Here is a 20987-nt window from a genome sequence, read left to right as displayed (position 1 = left end):
AAATTATATCCACGACACTGATCACCCCCTACCTCTAATCCCACTTCATCTGAAGATGATGCTTGGAGCCAGATATTCATCAAGGAGACGGGCAGCACGGTAGCATAGTGGTTAGCACAGTTGCTTCACAGCTCCAGGGTCCCAGGTTCGATTGCTGGCTGGGTCACTGACTGTGCGGAGTCCGCACGTTCTCACCGTGTCTGCGTGGGTTTCCTCTGGGTGCTCCGGTTTCTTCCCACAGTCCAAAGATGTGCGGATTTGGTGGATTGGCCATGCTAAATTGCCCTTAGTGTCTGAAAAATGTTAAGTGGGGTTTGCTGGGTTATGGGGATAGGGTAGATACGTGGGCTTCAGTAGGATGCTCTTTGTTAGGGCCATGTAGAATCGATGGGCCGAATGGCCTCCTCCTGCACTGTAAATTCTATGATGATTCTATGATATTGGGAGTCAGAAACTTTTCAAACTCCGCGAATCCTATTCCATCCTGGAAAAGCTTTCCCAACCAACTATCCTGCCGGTCAGGACAATGACTGGAGACTAGCCAGCTGTCTCTGGAGGCAGGCTTAAGGCAATGATGGAGGTGGGTGGATGACTAAATCGGCAGGTTAGAAGACCCACCTCCGTTTACAGGGCAATCGGCCCAGTTATGGTCATGGTTGTTACACACGCTACCCTCACCTATCGCCCCTTCCTGCCTCAATACCCCCTCTATGTCTCCCATGCTCACTCACCCAGTATACACGAGGTACACAACTGACGAACTATATAATTACACTGGCAGGTCTTTGAATTACTCGTGAGAGAAAAAAGCCATTCAACATTCCCTTAGAAGAACATTTCCCTCTTACTTCTCATAAAGTTGTCAATCAATCACAGGCAGTGAAACTCCTATTTCAGCAAACATTCAATCCCCTTAAACTTGACCAAATAAACAAATAGGCATTAAAAAAAATCTGAAAGAATGCTCACGTTATTAACCTGGCAATTAAGATGTCAATCGCACAAAGCTAGCACCCTTCAAGTTGTGTATAAAGATCCTTTGCTAAGTTGGGTCCTTTCACCATTATTGGATCTCAGCTTAACCAAGCATTGATAATGAAGCCACATGGAAAAACTGATTTCTGACCATCGGCTCCTGCTGCTTCTGTGAAACAATTGCCGGGATTGTGGGGGATAATGTACACGGCACCTGATTTCTTCAATTATTTTGTTCGTTGGTTGTATTTTCTATGTTCTATGTTCTCAGTTACAGCAGATTGAAAACAAGTTGCATTTTGAAGAGGACCCCTTTCTGGAAGCAAACATCCGAAAACACTTGCAGTCCGAGGCATTTGGTGAGGTCAAAATGAAGTTGGTTTCATAGAATAACGCAATATAAAAGAGAGCCAGAACTTTGATGGAGCTGTCCACTTGCTCCCCCCCTCCCCCCCCCCCCTCTCCCCCCCCCCCCCCCCCCCCCCCACTCCATAACCCTGTTATTTTTTCTCTCCAAGTATTGATCCATCCAATTACTTTTGGAATGCTACAATTGAATCATGGCAGCACGGCGGCACAGTGGTTAGCACTGCTGCTTATGGTGCTGAGGTCCCGGGTTCAATCCGGCCCTGGGTCACTGTCCGTGTGGAATGTGCACCTTCTCCCCATGTTTGGGTGGGTTTCACCCCCACAACCCAAAGATGTGCAGGTTAGGTGGATTGGCCACAATAAATTGCCCCTTAATTGGAAAAAGAATAATTGGGTACACTAAATTCATTTTTTAAAAGGTCAGTGCACTCACCATCACAACAACGTGCTGTGTAAATGGAAAGTTTCCTCATGCAACCTTGGGTTTATTTGTCAATCACCATAAATTTGTGTCCTCTGGGTACAAACCCTTCTGCCAGTGGCTATTTACTCGATCAAACCCTTCATTATTCACATTAAACACCTCCATTAAATCTCCTCTAAGCTTCTTTGCTCTGAGGAACACAGCTCCTGCTTTTCCAGTATTCTGGCAAGTATCTTATGATTGAGCTGGGCGGCAGGATACTTTACAACTGGGCACAGCTGTCGGGTGCTTTGCAGATGTAGAGGACTCAATGGAAAGGGGTGTATTGCAATGGCCTGAAGGAGTGGTTGAGCATTGCTGCAGCTGATACGTTAACAACATAGTAAATGTATCCTTAAAAGGAACACTTCTTATTTCACCGTGCATAGTGACAGCAGTGACTTTTTTCTACAGTTAGCAGCAAGGAGACACTTGATCCTGGTTAGCCCTATTGAGGTTGCAGTAGTTTGGCCATTGCCTGGAAGGTACACGCGTGAACTCTTCCTCAGGTCAATTGCCATTGGGCTCATGCTAATTGTGTTACCTACGATAGGAGTAAGCCATTTATCCCCTCCAGCTTGTTCCACATTCAGCTAATAAGATTGCCGGGAAAAATAAGATTAGCTGAACAATGGACTACCTTCAAAACAATAAATGGTTTGGGCACAGTCAAGGCACTGTGGTTAGCACTGCTGCCTCACAGCACGAGGGACCTGGGTTCAATTCTGGCCTTGGGTCACTATCTGTGTGGAGTTTGCACGTTCTCCCCATGTCTGCATGGGTTTCCACCGGGTGCTCCCACAGCCCAAAGATGTGCAGGTTTGGTGGATTAGCTCTGCTAAAATTGCCCCTTAGTGTCCAGAGATGTGCAGGTTAAGTGGCAGAGCGTTCGTGAGGAGAATCGGTGCAGACTCGATGGGCCAAATGGCCTCCTTCTGCACTGCAGGAATTCTATACAGTATCTTGCCTCAAAAGGGAAAGATGCAAACAAATCTAGAGCTCTGTGGATGAAAAGCAAGATAGAAGTTAAGAAAGGAAGAGAAAATGTGCTTTAAACAGGTGTCAGCTAGACAATACAGTTGAGAAACAAGAGGAATACAGAAGGTTCAGATGGGAGGTAAAAAAGCATGATAAATAACAGAAGCGAGATTATGAGAAAAGACTGGTAACCAACATAAAGGTAATTTTAAAGTCTTCTACAGCGTCAAAAGCAGCAAGTCGGCAAATTCGGGACCTAGAAGGGTATTTACACATGGACGATGGAGCATGGCTGATGTTTGCAACTATCTTTACCAAGGAGGTAGATGCTACCCAGGACATGGTGTCAGATGAGGAACCTCTGTCCCTAGATGGATTCAGAATTGACAAGACTTCCTCTTCACATCCACCCTGCCAGTACCCTGCATGACCCTTAAAGGTTTCGATCAAGTCGCCTCTTACTGTTCCAAACTCTAGTGGATAAAACCTAACCTCTCCAACCATTCCTCATAAGGCAACCCACCTATTCCTGATAATTGAGCGGTAAACCTTCTCTGAGCTGCTTCTAAATTATTGGCATATTTCCTTCGATAAGGAGGCCAATACTATGCCCATTACTCCAGATGTGGTCTCACCAATGCCTTGTACAATTGAAGAATAAGCTCCCTATTTTTGTAATCAATTCCCCTCGCAATAAATGGGAACACTCTATTAGCTTTCCAAATGATTTGTTGTACCTTTTGTGATTCATGCACCTGGACACCCAGATCCCTCTGTATCTCAGAGCTCTGCAATCTCTCATTTTTTAGATGATCTCCTTTCTGCCAAAATGGGCCATTTCACATTTTCCGACATTGTACTCCATTTTGCCAGATCTTGGCCCACTCATTTAACCGACCGATGTCCTTTTGCAGCCTCCTTACATTCTCTTCACAACTTACCTTCCTGCCTCTCGTTGTGTCGTCGGCAAATTTTGAAACCATGATTTCAGTCCCTTCATCCAAGTCATTTGTATAAATTGTAAAAAGTTGCGGCCCCGGCACTGATCCTTCACCATCATCACATTCCGCCAACCAGAAAAAGACACATTTATGCCAACTGTTTCCTGTTAGCTAACCAATCTTCAGGCCATGCCATTATCCTCTGCACTGCACCATGATCTCTTACTTGTGATGTGGCACTTTATCAAATTCCACCAACACAGACAGGTTGGTGGAGTGGGCAGAGAGGTGGCAGATGAAGTTCAATGCAGAGAAGCGTGAAGTGCTGCATTTTGGTAGTCAGAACATGGACAAATGATCTGAAAGAAGGGGTACAATTCTTGAGGGGGTGCAGGAGCAGAGGGACCTGGGTGGCTTTGTGCATAGGTCTTTTAAGAAGGCAGGACAGGTGGAGAGGGCAGTTAGTCGAGCATATTGTTGTGGGCCAGGGTTTAGAAACTCCAAATTGTATTATGACGTTCACCTGACCTCTAATATTTATGTTCAATTTGGCTAGGATGAGCACAAAAGCCTTCAATGCAGGTGTGATTCATCAGACTTCCCAGACAATTTAATCAAAACAGGGTTCATTCTAAGAATGTAGTTAACACATCTATATATATATAAACACAGCAAGGGTTTGGTACCAATTACAAACATAAAGACACCACACAGCTATAGTAAACTTTGTATATTACACTTGATGAATTCCCCCTTAACTGTTCCAATTCAAGAACAGAATCCAATAAACCAAACCCCTTTTCAAGGGTGTGGCCCAGCACACTGCATTCTCACTTGAATGTGACTGGTCCTTTCGCTGAGATTCTGATCTAGTCTCAACCTGCAGATTCAAACTCCTTCCGGACGTTACCGAGGCAGTTAGCCACACCCAATATGCTTTTTACTGGAACAGCTTTAAAATGAAAACAGAGAAGTACAAAGAAAACACTTTTTTTTCCTTCTGAGTCCAAAACAGTTAAACTGAAACTGAAACCCCCTCTCACCTCACAGCCACAGCCCAATGTGTTACAAAGTGCAGCAGAGTAGCACAGTGGTTAGCACGGTTGTTTCACAGCTCCTGGGTCCCAAGTTTGATTCTCGGCTTGGGTCTGTGCGGGGTCTGCACATTCTCCCTGTGTTTGCATGGGTTTCCTCCAGGTGCTCCGGTTTCCTTCCACAGTCCAAAGATGTGCAGCTTAGCTGGATTGGCCATGATAAATTGTCCCTTAATGTCCAAATAGGTTTGGTGGGGTTATGGGGATAGAGTGGAGTTGTGGGTGGGGTGCTCTTTCCAAGGACTGTGTAGACTCGATGGGCCAAATAGCCTCCTTCTGCACTGTAAATTCTATGATTCTATAATAAGTCACATGATAAGAGACTAAATCTTTCTGAAAGGGACACTCACATGACAATATAATAATCAAGGCTTTGTTAATGGAGGCAGAGTACAAGAGCAAGGAGATTATGCTGAACTTATACAAGACACCAGTTAGACCTCAGCTGGAATATTGAGTACAGTTCTGAGCGCCACACTATTGGAAGGATGTGAACACATTGGAGCGAGTGCAGAAGAGGTTTACAAGAATGCTCCAACGGATGAGGAACTTCAGTTATGAAGATAGATTAGAGAGGTTGGGACTGGTCTCCTTGGAGAGAAGAAGGCTAAGAGAAGATTTGATAGAGATGTTCACAATCATGGGGGGGGGGGGGGGGGGGCTGGGCAGAATAGACGGGGAGAAACCGTTCCTGCTTGTAACAGGATCAAGAACAAGAGGGCACAGGATAAAGTGATTTGTAAAAGAAGCAAATGTGATGTGAGAAAAATCTTTTCACACAACAATTTAGAATGCACTGCCTGGCACTGTGGTTGAGGCAGGTTCAATCAAGGCATTCAAAAGAGCATTAGATGATTATTTGAAAAAAGCAGGGTAATGGCACTAAGTTATAATGTTCATTTGGAGAGCCAATACAGACAGGATGGCCGTGATTCTGTACTGTGGCCTAATTGCATTTACCCCAAAAGGGGTTTGGTTTATTGGATTCTGTTCTTGAATTGGAACAGTTAAGGGGGAATTCATGAAGTGTTATATATAAAGATTACTATAGCTGTGTGATGTCTTTATGTTTGTAATTGGGGCGTTTACCCCATATCCTTCTGCCCCATATTCCTTCAAACCTTTGGTTGACATAAATCTATCAACCTTAGAATTGCTATTACCCATTGATTTACAATAGATTTTCTTTGCAGAGAGGGTCCCAAATTTCTACCATTCCTAGTTTCTTGTGAAAGGTCTGGCTCTAATTGTTGGACCATACCCATGGGTGCTAGACTTCCCAAACAGTGGAACTAGTTTCTCTCTATATACCCCACCAGTTCCTTGTAATACCTAGAACACTTTAATCAATTTGCCCTCCAAATCGTGAGGGATACAACAAACTCGCCTTGCAATTTAAGCCTCAGATTGCAGGTATCATTCTGTTAAATCTATAACGATAGATCGTAACTTTAATTTTTGTTTAGAGATGTGGATAAACAGAGTCGCCGAATGGCTGATTAACTTTTATGGAAAGAATAAAATCTTTATTAAACAAGAAAAGATTAACTATAAATATATTACTTCTTTACCCCACCTATGTCTTTATAGATGTGCACAGATTTGAAAGGATAATACAATTAATAAATATGTCTGATGATCTCGTTAAGTACACAATCCAGGTAAACCAACAGGCCAGCCCTGGTCAGACACATCACACATTGAAAGCCAAGTGGCAGATGCCACGCAAAACAATTTCCTTTTTTAAAACTAAATTTAGATTACCCAATTATTTTTTCCAATTAACGGGCAATTTAGCATGGCCAATCCACCTACTCTGCACATTTTTGGGTTGTGGGGGCGAAACCCACGCAGACACAGGGAGAATGTGCAAACTCCACACGGACAGTGACCCAGAGCCGGGATCAAATCTGGGACCTCAGCGCCGTGAGGCAGCTGTGCTAACCACTAGGCCACCGCGCTGCCCTCGCAAAACAATTTCTGTGAATTTCTGATTAAATCCCACCAGATGCTTCTAAACTCCACCCTCGAAGAATACCCTTCGAATCTTCCCCCAAACAAAACAGTCTCTCAGATGCCTTCACCAAGGATCCACTTCCAGGATTTCAGTCTCTCTTTTCAGTTTCTTCTGCTTTGAATCACCACATGCATTCAAGCTTGCATACAATCTCTCAGGTACCCAGCTACGCCAACAGAACACCACTGCTTCACAGATTGTATTAAGGTGTCACCAAATCTTTGATTTATCTCGTTGTCTGGTTTCTCACCGAACCAACTTTAAATCTGTTTTTGCAGCTGTCTCTTTAACTCTCAGTACTTTCTCTACTTTAACTTTAACTTCACCAAACAGGACCTTGTTCAGCTTCTTGTTCTATGTTTCTTTAATTTAATTGTCCTCCTGAGACATTCTTTTTCATAGAATCCCTACAGTGCAGAAGGAGGCCTTTTGGCCCATCTAGTCTGTACCGACCCTCTGATAGAGCACCTACCTAGGCCCACGCCCCTGCCCTGTCCTCGTAACTTAACTTGCACATTTTTGGATTGTGGGAGGAAACTGGAGAACCTGGAGGAAACTCACGCAGACATGAAGAGAACGCGCAAACTCCGCAAAGTCACGCAGGGCCGGAATTGATCCGGGGTCTCTGGTGCTGTGAGGTAGTAGTGGTAACCACTGTGCCACCATGCTGTCTCTCTCCCTAATGTTGTCCTCACTCCCTAGTTTTTGGGACTTTCTTTTGGGAAGTCTGCTTGATGCAGCTCCTTTGTTCTGTCCAGCTTCCCCTGATTCTAGCTTACAACTATCTCAAAAGTTATTTCTGCCCCAACAGTTTCTGCTAAGCAACAGTTTAATTTTTCTTTCCGCTTTGTTTGCTTTTCATGTCATAACATTTCATTACCGTGCATGCTCCTACACCAAAATGAAGTCATTCACTCTTTCAAATACAGAAACACAAAATTAAACTTCAAACTATACCTTATTTTTAATATGCACAAATACAAATATAGATTATTTAAAACTACCTCTGTTTCCTGACGCACCCCTCTGCCAGTGACACAGACTTTGGGGAGTTAGGAAGTAACTCTCTGCAGAACTCTCAACCTCTGACCTGACCTGCTCATTAATATAAACACTGTGGCTGGCCCAATTCCAATTCAGATCAATGGTAACCCCCAGTGGGGAATTCATCAATGATAATGCCACTAAATGTCTTGGGGAGGTGGTTGGATTCTCTCTTGTTGGAGATGGCCATTCCCTGGGTTCTTGTGTAGTACGAATGTTACTTGCTACTTGCCAGCCCCAAGCCTGAACATTATCCAGGGTTTGCTGCATAAGGACATGGAGGGCTTCGGTATGTGAGAAGTTGCAAATGGTGTTGAACATTGCGTAATCGTTCGTGAACATCCCATATGACTTTCGATCCAATTATCTTTATTGTCACAAGAAGGCTTACATTAACACTGCAATAAAGTTATTGTAAAAATCCCCTAGTCCCCACATTCCGGCACCTGTTCAGGTACACAGAGGGAGAATTCAGAATATCCAATTCACCTAACAGGACACCTTTTGGGACTTTTGGGAGGAAACCAGAGCACCCGGAGGAAACCCACACAGACACGGGGAGAACGTGCAGACTCCGCACAGACAGTGACCCAAACCAGGAATCCATGTCCCTGGTGCTGTGAAGCAACAGTGTTACCGTGCCGCCCAATCTAAGTCTAATAAGTACGGCGAATACGTGAGCCCCCAACACAGATCCTTGTGCACCATCACAAGTCACATCCTTCCAATTTGGGCATGTGCTCGTTATGATTAACAGTCTAGTGGCATCAGCGTTTCCAAACTTCAAAATCGACAAGCAGTATTACATGGAGCTGCCCTAGTGTCAGGAAGTGGATGCGTGATAGGGTTCTGATGCTCGTAATACACCAAATAGATGTGTCATTTTGGAAAGTGGGTATTCGACATTGTGGGGAATAGTGCGGCGGCTTCCTAATTGAGCTGGAGCTACTTCTTCATGGCTGGGTGAAGGTCTGTTTCATTGGCTGTTCAGTGTAAAATGAAGGATTGTCCCTGGCACCGATGCTGTTTTGTGGGATGGGCTATAAATAATCAACAGGTCCAGGAACATAATGGGATGGGACACGTTGGGACTTGTTCTGGAGTGCACTGCTTTGCAGAAAAGCTGACCTGCAGAGAGAGAAAATGTTTCAATGCATTCTCTTTAAAGCTTTCAAGGCTTGAAGTGAAAGTCTTAACGCACGTCTCAAAAAGGCCAATCATTAATTTACCCTGATTGCAGTTGAAGGTCTGGTTGAGTTGAGTTATAACAGAAGGCTTTTGTAATGGTTGCCATGCTGATAAAACATACTGTTGGTGTGTTGTTGTAGGACATGGTGTGAAGGGAGCTGGCAACATTTCAATGCAAGGCGTTTCTCCACAGCAACTGGAGTCTCCAGGAAACTGTGGACCAGGCGAGCACAGTGCCCCGGGTCCTGAGTGGACTCCTTCCTCAAGCAGGTAAACACATTTTAATACTGAGACTCTTCTTCCCAAAATTGGCAGAGAAAAAGTTTAAAATGCAAGGCTCTACAGATTTGGTTAACGCATTATCAAATCAAACAGAGTAGAAAAAGGCTATTCGGCCCTTTGTGTCGGTGCCAGCCCTTTGGAAGAACTATTTAATTACACACTCCCCCCCGCCCCCCCCCCCCCCCACCTTGCACTTTCCTGTTGTGCTGCAGTTTGACACCTGTAGCTGTCCGGGTTAAAGTTTGTTATTACGATTTTGTTACGGAACAGTGTGGGGTGGGATTGAGCCATGCAAGCAACCATAGGGCTGAATTCTCCGCCGTCAGGATTCTCCATTTTGCCGGCATCTTGGGGATTTCCCGACGGTGTGGGGCTGCCCCACAATGGGAAACCCCATTGACCCACCAGCGAAACGGAGAATCCCGACTGCATGCCGCACCGATGCGGTGGGACGGAGAATCCCACCCATAGTCTCTGATTTTATCCAGTTTATTCAGTTCACAGATATCCAATGGAGCAAAAGCATTAAAACCGGCCTTCATCCCTCTGTACAGAGGAAGCAAACAACAGATTGACGGAAAACATTATGGCCGCCATTCTCCCAATGGGAGACAAAGTGCCGACACCTGAGTGAAACCCGGAGTGTTTCACTTCGGCGTCAGAGGCCGCTCTTCGCCCCCTATTCTCCCCCTCCTCCCGGGGGGCTAGGAGCGGCGCCGCGTCAATCACGCGCGCTGGCCCTTGACGCTTGCGTCAAAGTGGCGCCGCCTGAATGACGTGGTCAGCGGCGCCTAAATGACGTCACCCCGCGCATGCGCGGTTGCCGTCTTCCCCTCTGCTGCCCCGCAAGACATGTCTGAGTGATCTTGCGGGGCGGCGGAGGGAAAAGAGTGCGTCTTTTAGAGACGCCGGCCTGACGATCGGTGGGCATCGATCGCGGGCCAGACCCCTGCTGAGCACGCCCATGGTGCGCGATCCTCCCTCCGCCCCGCACAGGCCCCACATGCAGTGGTTGCACGATCTTCACAATGGCAGCGACCAGGTGTGGTTGGCGCCGGCGTGAACCGGTCGTATTCGGCAGGCCGCTCGGCCCATCCGGGCCTGAGAAACGCCGCTTGACTGGAGCGGCGATTCTCCGAGCGGCCTGTCGCAAAACGCGACACGCCATTTTGGGGGGAGGTGGGAGAATCACGTGGGGGTGCCAGGGCAGCTTGGCGTGAATCGCCCGGCACTCCCGGAATTCTCCCACCTGGCGTGAGGGCACCCACCACTCTGAGTGAAAAACGTAACCCACGCATCTCCCTTAAACTTCACCCCACTCAACATGAATTTGTGTCCTCTTGTAATTGACACTTCCACCATTGGAAAAAGTCTCTGACTGTCCACCTTGTCTGTGCTCCCCATAATTTTGTAGACCTGTATCAGGTCACCCTTCCGCCTCCGACTTTCCAGTGAAAACAATCCTCATTTATTAAACCTCTCCTCATTGCCAACACCCTTGAGACCAGCAAAATCCGGGTGAACCTTCTTTGAACTCTCTCCAAAGTTTCCTGGTTCTTCTGGTAACGCGGTGACCAGAAATGCATCCATCACTCCAAATGCGGCCTAACCAAGGTTGTATATAGCTGCAACATAAATTCCCAACTCCTGTACACAACAGTTCTTTGTACAATAGTTTAACGGGATGACAGTAATCAGTGTTATATCTCTCCCAAATTGTATTTTATTTGAAGCTCTTTTTTAAAAAATAAAAAATTTAGAGTGTCCAATTCATTTTTTCCAATTAAGGAGCAATTTAGCGTGGCCAATCCACCTACCCTGCACATCTTTGGGTTGTGGGGGCAAAACCTACACAGACACAGGGAGAATGTGCAAACTCCACATGACAGTGACCCAGAGCTGGATCGAACCTGGGACCTCGGCGCCGTGAGACAGCAGTGCTAACCACTGCACCACCGTGCTGCCCCCTGTTTGAAGTTCTTAAGTCCTAATCATATCTTAAAAATTAGAGATAGAATAGACTTTTCCGCCAACTTGTTCATGTTGGTATTGGTTCTCGACATGAGCAGTCGGCCAAACCCATGCGGCGCGATTCTCCACTCCCCACGCCGGGTGGGAGAATCGCGGGAGGGCCGGGCGAGTCACGACACGTCCCCCTGGCGCCCCCTGTGATTCTCCCACCCCCCCGCTTGGAAGAATCGCCGCTCGCCGTTTTTGACGGCGACTGCCGATTCTCTAACCCGGATGGGCCGAGCGGCCTGCCGTTCCCGATGGGTTCATGACGGCTGCAACACACCTGGTCGCTGCCGTCGTGAACATGGCGCCAAAAGTTGGTTTGAAGCTTGTGGGGGGCGGAGAGGGGAGTGAGCACCACGGCCGTGCTCGGGAGGGGACTGTTCCGCGATCGGTGCCCAACGATCGTCGGTCTGGCGTCTCAAAGGGACGCACTCTTTCCCCTCCGCCGCCCCGCAAGATCAAGCCGCCACGTCTTGCGGGGAAGCGGAGGGGAAGACGACAACCGCTCATGCGCGGGTTTGAGCCGTCGTGACGTCAGCCGCGCATGCGCGGGTTGGAGCGGCCAACCTGCACATGCGTGGCTGACATCACTAAGGCGCGCCAGCCGTGTCATTCTCGGCGCGCCATCTTGACGCAAGTGTCAAGGCCCAGCGGCTGAGAGTTACGGAAGGCCGCTCCTAGCCCCCTGGGTGGGGGTGAATAAGGTGAGAGGAGCGGCCGAGTTCACGATGGCCTTCCCGATTTTTCGCGGGAGCGGAGAATTCCACCCATGTTCTCTCCCTGTTCCCTTATCTATTGATTCTCATTTCCTACAGCCATCTATCAAAAGTGCTGTTGAATATTTGACATGGTCTCAATCAGAGCCTCTAGTCATAGAAAAGTCTCTTCCTCCTTTTAGCTTGGTCATGGCTGATCAGTATTTGAACCCCATTTAACCGTCCCATTAACCTAATACCCCTCTGTCCGTCCATCCATCCATCCTGTGATGCCTGCAATTGACTCCAGGCCGAATAGCTATTTATGGGATAGTATCCCAGCTTTTCATTGCAGTTAGTGTGCAGAAATACTTCCTGAGATCCATCCCAGTTGGCTTCTACCCCTTGTTCCCTCACCTGTTCTACTTTCGCTCGAGGGTTCTGGTGGTGTTTAGGAGATGGTATTCTGAAATTCTTCCTATTTTTCTGTGAAGGCACCAAACAGGGAACTTGCACTGACAGAGCGCGTGGTCAGTGAACCCGGGCCTGCGGTTGGTGTCTTGCCAGCACCTCACCTGTCCTGACGAGGGTCAGCATGACCTCTGCCCTCAGTCTCCTGAATCCAGGAATGGCCAATTGCTGGTCTCTCCATTGACCTTGAGGCTGGGGGCCTTCCCAAAAGTAGGCAACGTGGGTCTCTTGCTGGATATCTAGCTGGCAGGTAAGACTTCCATTACCTACAAAAGATTCTCCTCGTCGAGATGTGTTTGCATTCTTGATGTTGGAACCTGGCTATGGGGATATTTTAAAACTAAAATCCCCAAATGTACTCCTCATATAACTTCGAGGATGGGAATCTGTCAAATTACTTTCTGTTGCTTTGGCATGGGCTGCACTAAACTAGTAATCCAGAGGCCCAGGCTGACGTTAAGGGGACATAGGTTCAAATCCCACTTAGACAGTTGGTGGAACTCAAATGCAGTTAAATTCTGGAATTTAAAGCAAATGATGACCATGAAAACATCATTGATTGTCATAAAGACTGTTAGGTCACCCTGGGCTAGTGCGCGGTGAATTCTAGCCCCATAGGCCCCGGAGTCCCAACACAGTCGAAATTAACAATTACTTCTTAGAAAATACCCCAAATCTTTGGTCTCATAAGAATAATCTCTATTAGTGTCACAAATAGGCTTACATTAACACTGCAATGAAGTTACTGTGAAAAGCCCCTAGTCGCCACACTCCGGCGCCTGTTCGGGTACAGAGGGACAATTCAGAATATCCAATTTGCCTCACAAGCACGACTTTCGGGGCTTGTGGGAGGAAACCGGAGCACCCGGAGGAAACCCACGCAGACATGGGGAGAACGTGCAAACTCCGCCCAGACAGTGACCTAGGCAGGAATCGAACCCGGAACCCTGGCGGTGTGAAGCAACAGTGCTAAGCACGGTGCTACCGTGCTGCCCCATAAAACTTTGGCTGCCCAATAACTGCAGTCAACAGTTTTGTAAATTTATAAACAATTACTTTTTACGAATAACAATAGCTTTGAGTAAATAGACAGCAAATACAACTGGTTTACTATTATCGATTTCCAAACCCCCCCTTAACTCTCCCGCCCTCTGCACACATGACAGACAAACACAGGAGAAATACAGGTGTGAAGATAAATGAAATGGACAGAAGTCTATCTTTCTGATGGATCTCTTCAGCCTAGGTCTTCAGTTGGAGGTTTTTGCTTCCTGTCTGCAATGGTTTTCACCATAGATTCATCCAGGTTTCACGCACATCTCTGCAGGTTCAGAAACCAGCAGCTAGGCAGTATTTCTGGGGAGAGAGAGAGAGAGACAGAAGCTCATACTTCTCCTTTCAGCCTCCAGGATCCGACTGTCCCTTCCTGGGCTCTCTGAGAATCATCCCACTCGGGTAGGATCCAATCACCGCCTGTTGCCGGGCAGAATAAGGCCTTTGGCCAATTCATTGGCCATCAGCCGACCAATCGAGCTGAACACCTCTGATCTCTCAGGTGCCAGAAAGTCCAGAAGCTCAATCTGCAATAGCACAATGCACTATTTTGCAACTTTTGAATTCCTCCGCTTCCTATGCTCGACTTAAATATGCATGGATCAAAATGATAATCACAAAGTAGAAGAAATTGGAAATAAGGGAATCAACAGGAAGGGCCCTTACAATACCCATCTGGTTTGCTAATAGCTTGTAGGGAAAGAGATCTGCCACCCTTACTCTGTCTGGCTTCCATATGATTCCAGATCCCCAGCAATGTAGTTGAATCTTAACTGTCCTCAGCAGTGCTCAGTTCAAGGGCAGTTAGGGATGTGCAATGCTGACATGGTTAAAGGCTGTTCAAAGTATATTTAGTTGAGCAAATATTCTCAGCTGTTCAAGAAGCTAAGCTTGAACTGTTCTTCCAATTCCTGAACAGGCCGAATGACAGCAGAAAGTTCAATTCTGGATCAGCGAGTTTTCATTCTTCAGGAAGAATGTTCTGGAATGAGAGACCAAGCCCCTTATACAAGGATATTATTGCCCAAGGTGTCCCGCTGTATCCAGTTGGTCAGGCAACAGGAACTCACCACCAAGATCCAAATTGTAGCCCGTCACTGTCAACCATCGCAATACGATCGCATGCATTGGATGATATGGATGTGATGGAGAGCGACTGGTTCTCGCTGAGTAAGCAGGAGGTTTGCAGTGGCTTAATACCGTCCTACCAATGTCATCTGGAAGGAGGTTACCCAGTTGGAAATGAAGGTTTTATGGCAGTTGACCATTCTGTCAAAAGACAGATATTGCAGGAGAGGAAAAAGTCTCCAGCGTCATCAATTAGTGTCTTCCCTCCTTCTCCACCGCCAAGTCTATCAGCTCAGCGACTGGCGCTGCAACCGAGTATATCTCCAGTAAACAAGTTGGAGAGGCTTAAAGAGCGGATAAGGAACCAGAGGAAGCTGCAGACTGGTCAGCTATTAGAGGGAACTCATCCAGACCAACCACATGCAGAACAACCTACGCCAGCACTCGGGCAGATCAGAGACCCTTTCAGAAATGAGCCAGTGAAGCACCTGATCAGGAAAGTGACCATCGCCCCACCCGCACCAGCCTATAAAGGTACGTAACCATCCGGTTGATTCATGGATTACCTGCGTGTGATTATTTTGTTTGTGTGAGGTTGCCCTACTATAGGAGTCAAATCACTGAGTGGGCTGAAATCGGACTTCTTTGACCAGCACTAAACTGCTGTTCATTTCCCTCTCCTTTACTCTCAAAGTGTCTCTCTTATTCCACCAACTCGTAGCTATCTCTCACGTCCATGTACATTATTTGCTTCAGTGCTCGCTCCTGGCCTCTTCCACATCCATAGAATCCCTACACTACAGAAGGAGGCCATTCGGCCCATCGAGTCTACACTGACCCTCCAGTAGAGCACCTTACCTAGGCCCACTCTCCCATCCCATCCCTGTTACCCCATAACCCCACCTAACCTGCACACCTTTGGACACTAAGGAGCAATTTAGCCTGGCCAATCCACCTAGCCTGCACATCTTTGGACACTAAGGGCAATTTTATCATGGCCAATCCCCACCTAGCCTGCACATCTTTGGACTGTGGGAGGAAACCGGAGCGCCTGGAGGAAACCCACGCCGACACAGGGAGAACATGCAAGCTCCACACTGAGGGTCACCCAAGGCTGGATCTAATCGGGGTGCCTTGCGCTGAGAGGCAGCAGTGCTAACCATTGTGCTGCCCTGAGTTTAATCAGACCAACATTGGCGGGCATGGGTTAGATACCACCTTAAACCTGTTTTCCTCACTCTCTCTCCTCCTTTAAGACACTCCTTAAAACCCATCCATTGGACCAAATGTTTGGCCACCTGTGCCTAATATCTCCATATGTGACTTGTGTTAAATTTTGTTTAATAACATTCCTGTGAGGCATCTTGGAAGAAGTGCGATTTAAATGCATGTTTTCCTTGTCTCCTAAGCATTACTGCCTGATTCAGTCCTAATTTCCTGGCTTAAATTTCAAGTTTCCAGAGCCTTCAACCGTGTGCATGTTTTTTCAGGATCGACCATATAATTTCCAGGTGCTTTAATAAAACGTCAACTGTGTGTGTGCATCTCACTTCCTCCCACAGACACTTCCAGTCCTGATGTGTGTTTCCAGCATTTTATTTTTTAATTTCAGACTTCCAGCATCCACAGCATTTGGTTTTGTCTCAATTTACTTCCTCCTCCCTCTACTGATGAAAACAAACCAAAGTTAAATCTACCTTTTTAATACCTTATTTTGTGGCTGCGCGTCTGAGACCATGAACGGTGAAAAGCTGCTGGTGGTCATTCACGAATTGTGAAATAACCGGGATTTTATTTCTGCCTTGGCGCCCAGAGCTATTTGTTTCAAAGCTGGAACATCTGTGAAGTGAATTAAGCGCTTCTTGGAATAAAACAGGTCAGAAAGTCTTATCAACATGGCCGGGTTTCGCTTGACACTGTTCGCAGGTTTTGTTCCAAGTAATTATATAAATGGGCAATGAGCTCATCATTGGAAAATAGAGAAAAATGGAAAATTAAATTGACAACCATCTGGGAATGAATTCACGCAAGTAACTGGGTCTGTCTGTTCAATGTTATGTTTTGTATAAACACACTCTTTGCATCGCTCTACAGAATTTCATCTCTTGGATCTCCCTTCTCGCGTCAGAGTTCATAGAATCATAGAATCATAGACTCATAGAATCAGAGTCAGACTCATAGGATCATAGACTTATAGACTCCTAGACTCAGAATCATAGATTCAGACTCATAGACTCATAGACTCAGAATCATGGACTCACAGACTCATAGGGCGCGATTCTCCGCACTCACGACGGGGCGGAGAATAGCAGGCGGTGCAAATTTTTACGGCGACGCAGGTCCGACACCCTCCCGCTATTCTCACCCCCCCCCCCACGCCCGCCCCCCGACACGAATCGCTGCTCGCCGTAACCCTGGCCGATGGGCCGATTTCCAAGGCCTTTACGGCCGTTTTCACGGTTTTTAATACACCTGCTATACCAGTTCGTGAAAACGGCCGCAAAGTGCCGTTCTGCACAACCATGCCACCGATTGGCACCGAGAGCCAAGGGTGGCATGGGCCCGCAATCGGTGCCCACCGATCGCGGGCAGCGGGCCCGATTCCCACGCACTCTTTCTCCCTCCGCCGCCCCGCAGGATACGTCCGCGGGGCGGCTGAGGGGCATTACGGACCGCGCATGCTCGGGTCTGACGCATATGCGCGGATGACGTCATCCGCGCATGCGAGGGTTGGAGTCGTCCAATCCGCGGCGGCTGACGTCATCATATGCATCAGCCGTCGCTAACTTTGGCGCGTTGGCTTAGCGAAATTCGTTAAGCCCGCGATGCCGGAGTTCACGGGGCCGCGATGCTAGCCCCGACCGGGGAGCAGAATCGGTTCCCGGGAGGGGGCGCGGAGGCTGCCGTGAAACACGGCCGGTTTCGTGGCAGCCTTCACGACTCTCCGCCTTTGCGGAGAATCGCGCCCATAGACTCAGAATCATAGACTCGCAGACTTATAGACTCAGACTCATAGAATCATAGACTCATAGAATCATAAACTCATAGAATCATAGACTCATAAACTCATAGAATCATAGACTCATAGGATCATAGAATCATAGACTCATAGAATCATAGACACATAGATTCATAGACTCAAAGACTCAGACGCATAGACTCATAGGATCGTAGAATCATAGACTCATAGAATCATAGACACATAGATTCATAGACTCAGAATTGTAGAATCATAGAATCATAGACTCAGAATCATAGAATCATAGAATCATAGACTCAGAATTGTAGAATCATAGACTCATAGAATCGTAGCATCATAGACTCATAGGATCGTAGAATCATAGACTCAGAATCATAGAATCATACGTTCATAGAATCGTAGAATCATAGACTCATAGGATCGTAGAATCATCGACTCAGAATCATAGAATCATACGTTCATAGAATCGTAGAATCATAGAATCATACATTCATAGAATCGTAGAATCATAGAATCATACGTTCATAGAATCATAGACGCTTAGAATCATAGCATCGTAGAATCATAGACTCTTAGAATTATCGACTCATAGAATCGTAGAATCATAGACTCAGAATCATAGAATCCGTCTTTTCCCCCCACCCTCCTTCCATGTGATTGGGTGCAAATCTGAATTAAATCACTCTTCTTTCAAATACTGCACAAAAAGAGGCCATTGCACCCATCAAGTCTTTGGCACGTCTTTGGTAGAGCAATCCAGTTAATGATGAATAATCAAATTTAATTGAACAGACTTTCAGAGTAATATGGTTTTAAATGAACAATCATTATGGTGCCCCTTTCAAGGTTTCGACGTGAAGCTGAAGCAGAAGAGGCTCACTGTTAACTGAAGCGAATAAGCTGCCTAGGAACATGTCCCTATCCATCTTCCACCCTCCCCACCATCTGTGCACTGTCCTCTTCGCCCCTCTCCTATCTGTGGTCTCTGGGGTGAAGCTCTTCCTATTGCCATGTTGCAGTGTTTCTTGAGTTGCTCCTGCATCTCTGGTTCCAATACCAGGTGTATTTGGTGGAAATGATGGTCAAAAGGCTTGAGCAGTTCCCGCTTTACATATTCTTATCAAAAGACAATAAGGATGAAGCAATTGTCCAGTGATTGACCTGGACTCTGTCGTTAACCATTTGGACGTTTGACTCTCGTTTTATTCTGTCGAAGGCTGCTAATGCACCAACCTGATTTATGATCATTGATTGGTAGGTGTGATGGATGGCGTTGAACCAGCTTTGGCGTGACTCTGTTCAATTGGTTAACTGGTAACCGGTGGGTTTGCCAGGAACACTCTTCTGCCTGACAACAGTAAGTGATTGCTTTCTGAGAAAGCTGAGCAGAAGTGTTTCCACCTTGCAAGTGAGAGATGATTGTTTGCTGCTTGTGTGTGTGCCTTCTACAGAAAGGTGTGCAGCCCCACGTGCAGGCTTGGTTAATATTGTGTTTCACACAAATGTGTACAAAAGCCAGGTACAAGGACAAGCGAGCGAAGGCACATGAGGGTGTATTAAACCTCCTCCAGATCCTCAGAGCTGTGCTTGTGGGGATACAAATCAGGGTGGTGGGCAGTAGCTCCATGTCAGATCAACAATCCCAATAGGTGTGAGCTCCGACCAGGAGCGCAGGATCAGTGAATTAATCATCTGTTGCTGTAAAATGACTGCAATGACCAGCTCCACCTTTTCCCAGGGATAAAGGCTTTGGTTTGTGGCAGCGTTTCAACTTTCGAGTTAGAAGTTTGAGTATTCAAACCCCAGTCCCAGCTATTGGAGACGGAATTCCAATTTGAAGTTCACTGGGATACTCGGGGGAGTGAGGGGGGGTTGAATGGGGTCTTCCTCATTGTGTAGGTTGTGTAGGGGTATGGAACCCACCCAATGGCTGGTATAAGAGTAAGAATAACTTCCGTTTATTTCCCATGTTTGTGGTCTGTGGACCCGTAATCAGGATGTGCCTTCATGCAGAAGATTCAAAGTGAGTCAGCCTGCTTGCTGGGACACTGTGTTCCCAGGTTTTATACAGTAGTCCCCCGTTATACCGCGGGTGTTGGGGTCCAAGACAGCCACCCGCGTTGCATCCGAGCCGCGGATAGCCTATGAAAAATTTGAAAGAGCAACACATGGCCAGATAATGTTCTGCTGCGGGAAAGAATAATTACAAGTGAACCTATCAGGATAGTTTCAGGTATTGTGGATGTAATAGCCTTACAATGTAAGAATGGAAGGGCGTTTTAAATAAAAAACATCAAAGTTCTTTCAAGTTTTAAATTTATTAAAAAATACCACTCAAAAATATATACAATAATACATAAAATAGCACTTACATGCATATTTTTAAAAAATCATTTAAATCACATGAAAAAGTCTGTGAGTTTCTTCTGGCACATCCCCTTCCTCATCTTGACTTGTGCTTGACCAAAGTTGCTCTGGGGTCAGCTCCTCTTGCACCATGTAGTCCTTGAGGATGTCCGGAAAGGCTTCTGCTGCTGCTGAGTCGGCGGATCTCTGTTCACCACTGATGGTAACTGCACCTATCCCATGTCTTTTCTGGAACCGATGGAGCCAACCCTTGCTGGCTACGAAATTGGTGTCCTCTGGGTGGAGCTGGTGATGGAACTTCTCAGCCTGAGTCCTGATGATAGGTCCAGATAGGGGGGTGCCACCAGACTGTTCCTGGACAAACCAGGCGAACACAGCCTTCTCCAAGTTAATGTCACTAGCGGTCCTTGCCTTTTTCCTGGCAAGCCCTTCACTCTCAGAAACGGAGGGTTGACTCTGGCACACCAGTCTCTCTGGATAATTCTGCCTTTGTTTCGCCGTTTCTAATACGGTCTATCAAATTTATCTTTTCCTTTACTGTGTAAGACTTGCGCTTAGGCATTTTGTATTTATACGCTTTAATTACAAATCATCGCGGCTATTTATCGCGGCTAATCGGGCTAATCATCACGGCTAATCGGAATGACAAACAAGTTCACCGGCTTAAAAAGGTGTTGTTTCAAAAAGAGTGAAAAAAGTTGGGGTCCATAAGCACCCCCGCCGTATATCGCGAACCGCGGTATTGCGGGGCGCGGTATAACGGGGGACTACTGTATTCTGGAGCGGAGAAGCCAGAGTCTTTGGCGCCAAGTGGATCTTAGGAACCAGATTTGGAGGAACTCTGTTTGATTGGTTAAACGGTTTGCCAGGGAGAGTGATCTGCCTGACAACAGTCAGTGATTGATTCCTGCATCATGCTTTCTGAGAAAGTTGAGCAGAAGTGTTTCAACCTTGGAAGTGAAATGACCTCTCTTTGACCTGTTATC

At 46.7% G+C, this 20987-nt stretch overlaps 1 protein-coding gene across 4 annotated transcripts in view; it reads left to right on the top strand.

Annotated features, from left to right (window-relative positions):
- The window catches only part of LOC119955771, a 168717-nt gene that overhangs the window by 26700 nt on the left and 121030 nt on the right, over positions 1-20987 (top strand). For all 4 annotated transcript variants that reach the window (XM_038782303.1, XM_038782306.1, XM_038782305.1 and 1 more), the window contains exons 4-6: positions 1247-1334; positions 9210-9339; positions 14506-15188. In XM_038782303.1, coding sequence (XP_038638231.1) covers positions 1247-1334; positions 9210-9339; positions 14506-15188 — 901 coding nt within the window. The remainder of the gene's footprint in view (positions 1-1246; positions 1335-9209; positions 9340-14505; positions 15189-20987) is intronic.

Source organism: Scyliorhinus canicula, chromosome 21 (assembly GCF_902713615.1).
Source record: "Scyliorhinus canicula chromosome 21, sScyCan1.1, whole genome shotgun sequence".
NCBI lineage: Eukaryota > Metazoa > Chordata > Chondrichthyes > Carcharhiniformes > Scyliorhinidae > Scyliorhinus > Scyliorhinus canicula.
This window is presented reverse-complemented; position numbering and strand designations above follow the sequence as displayed.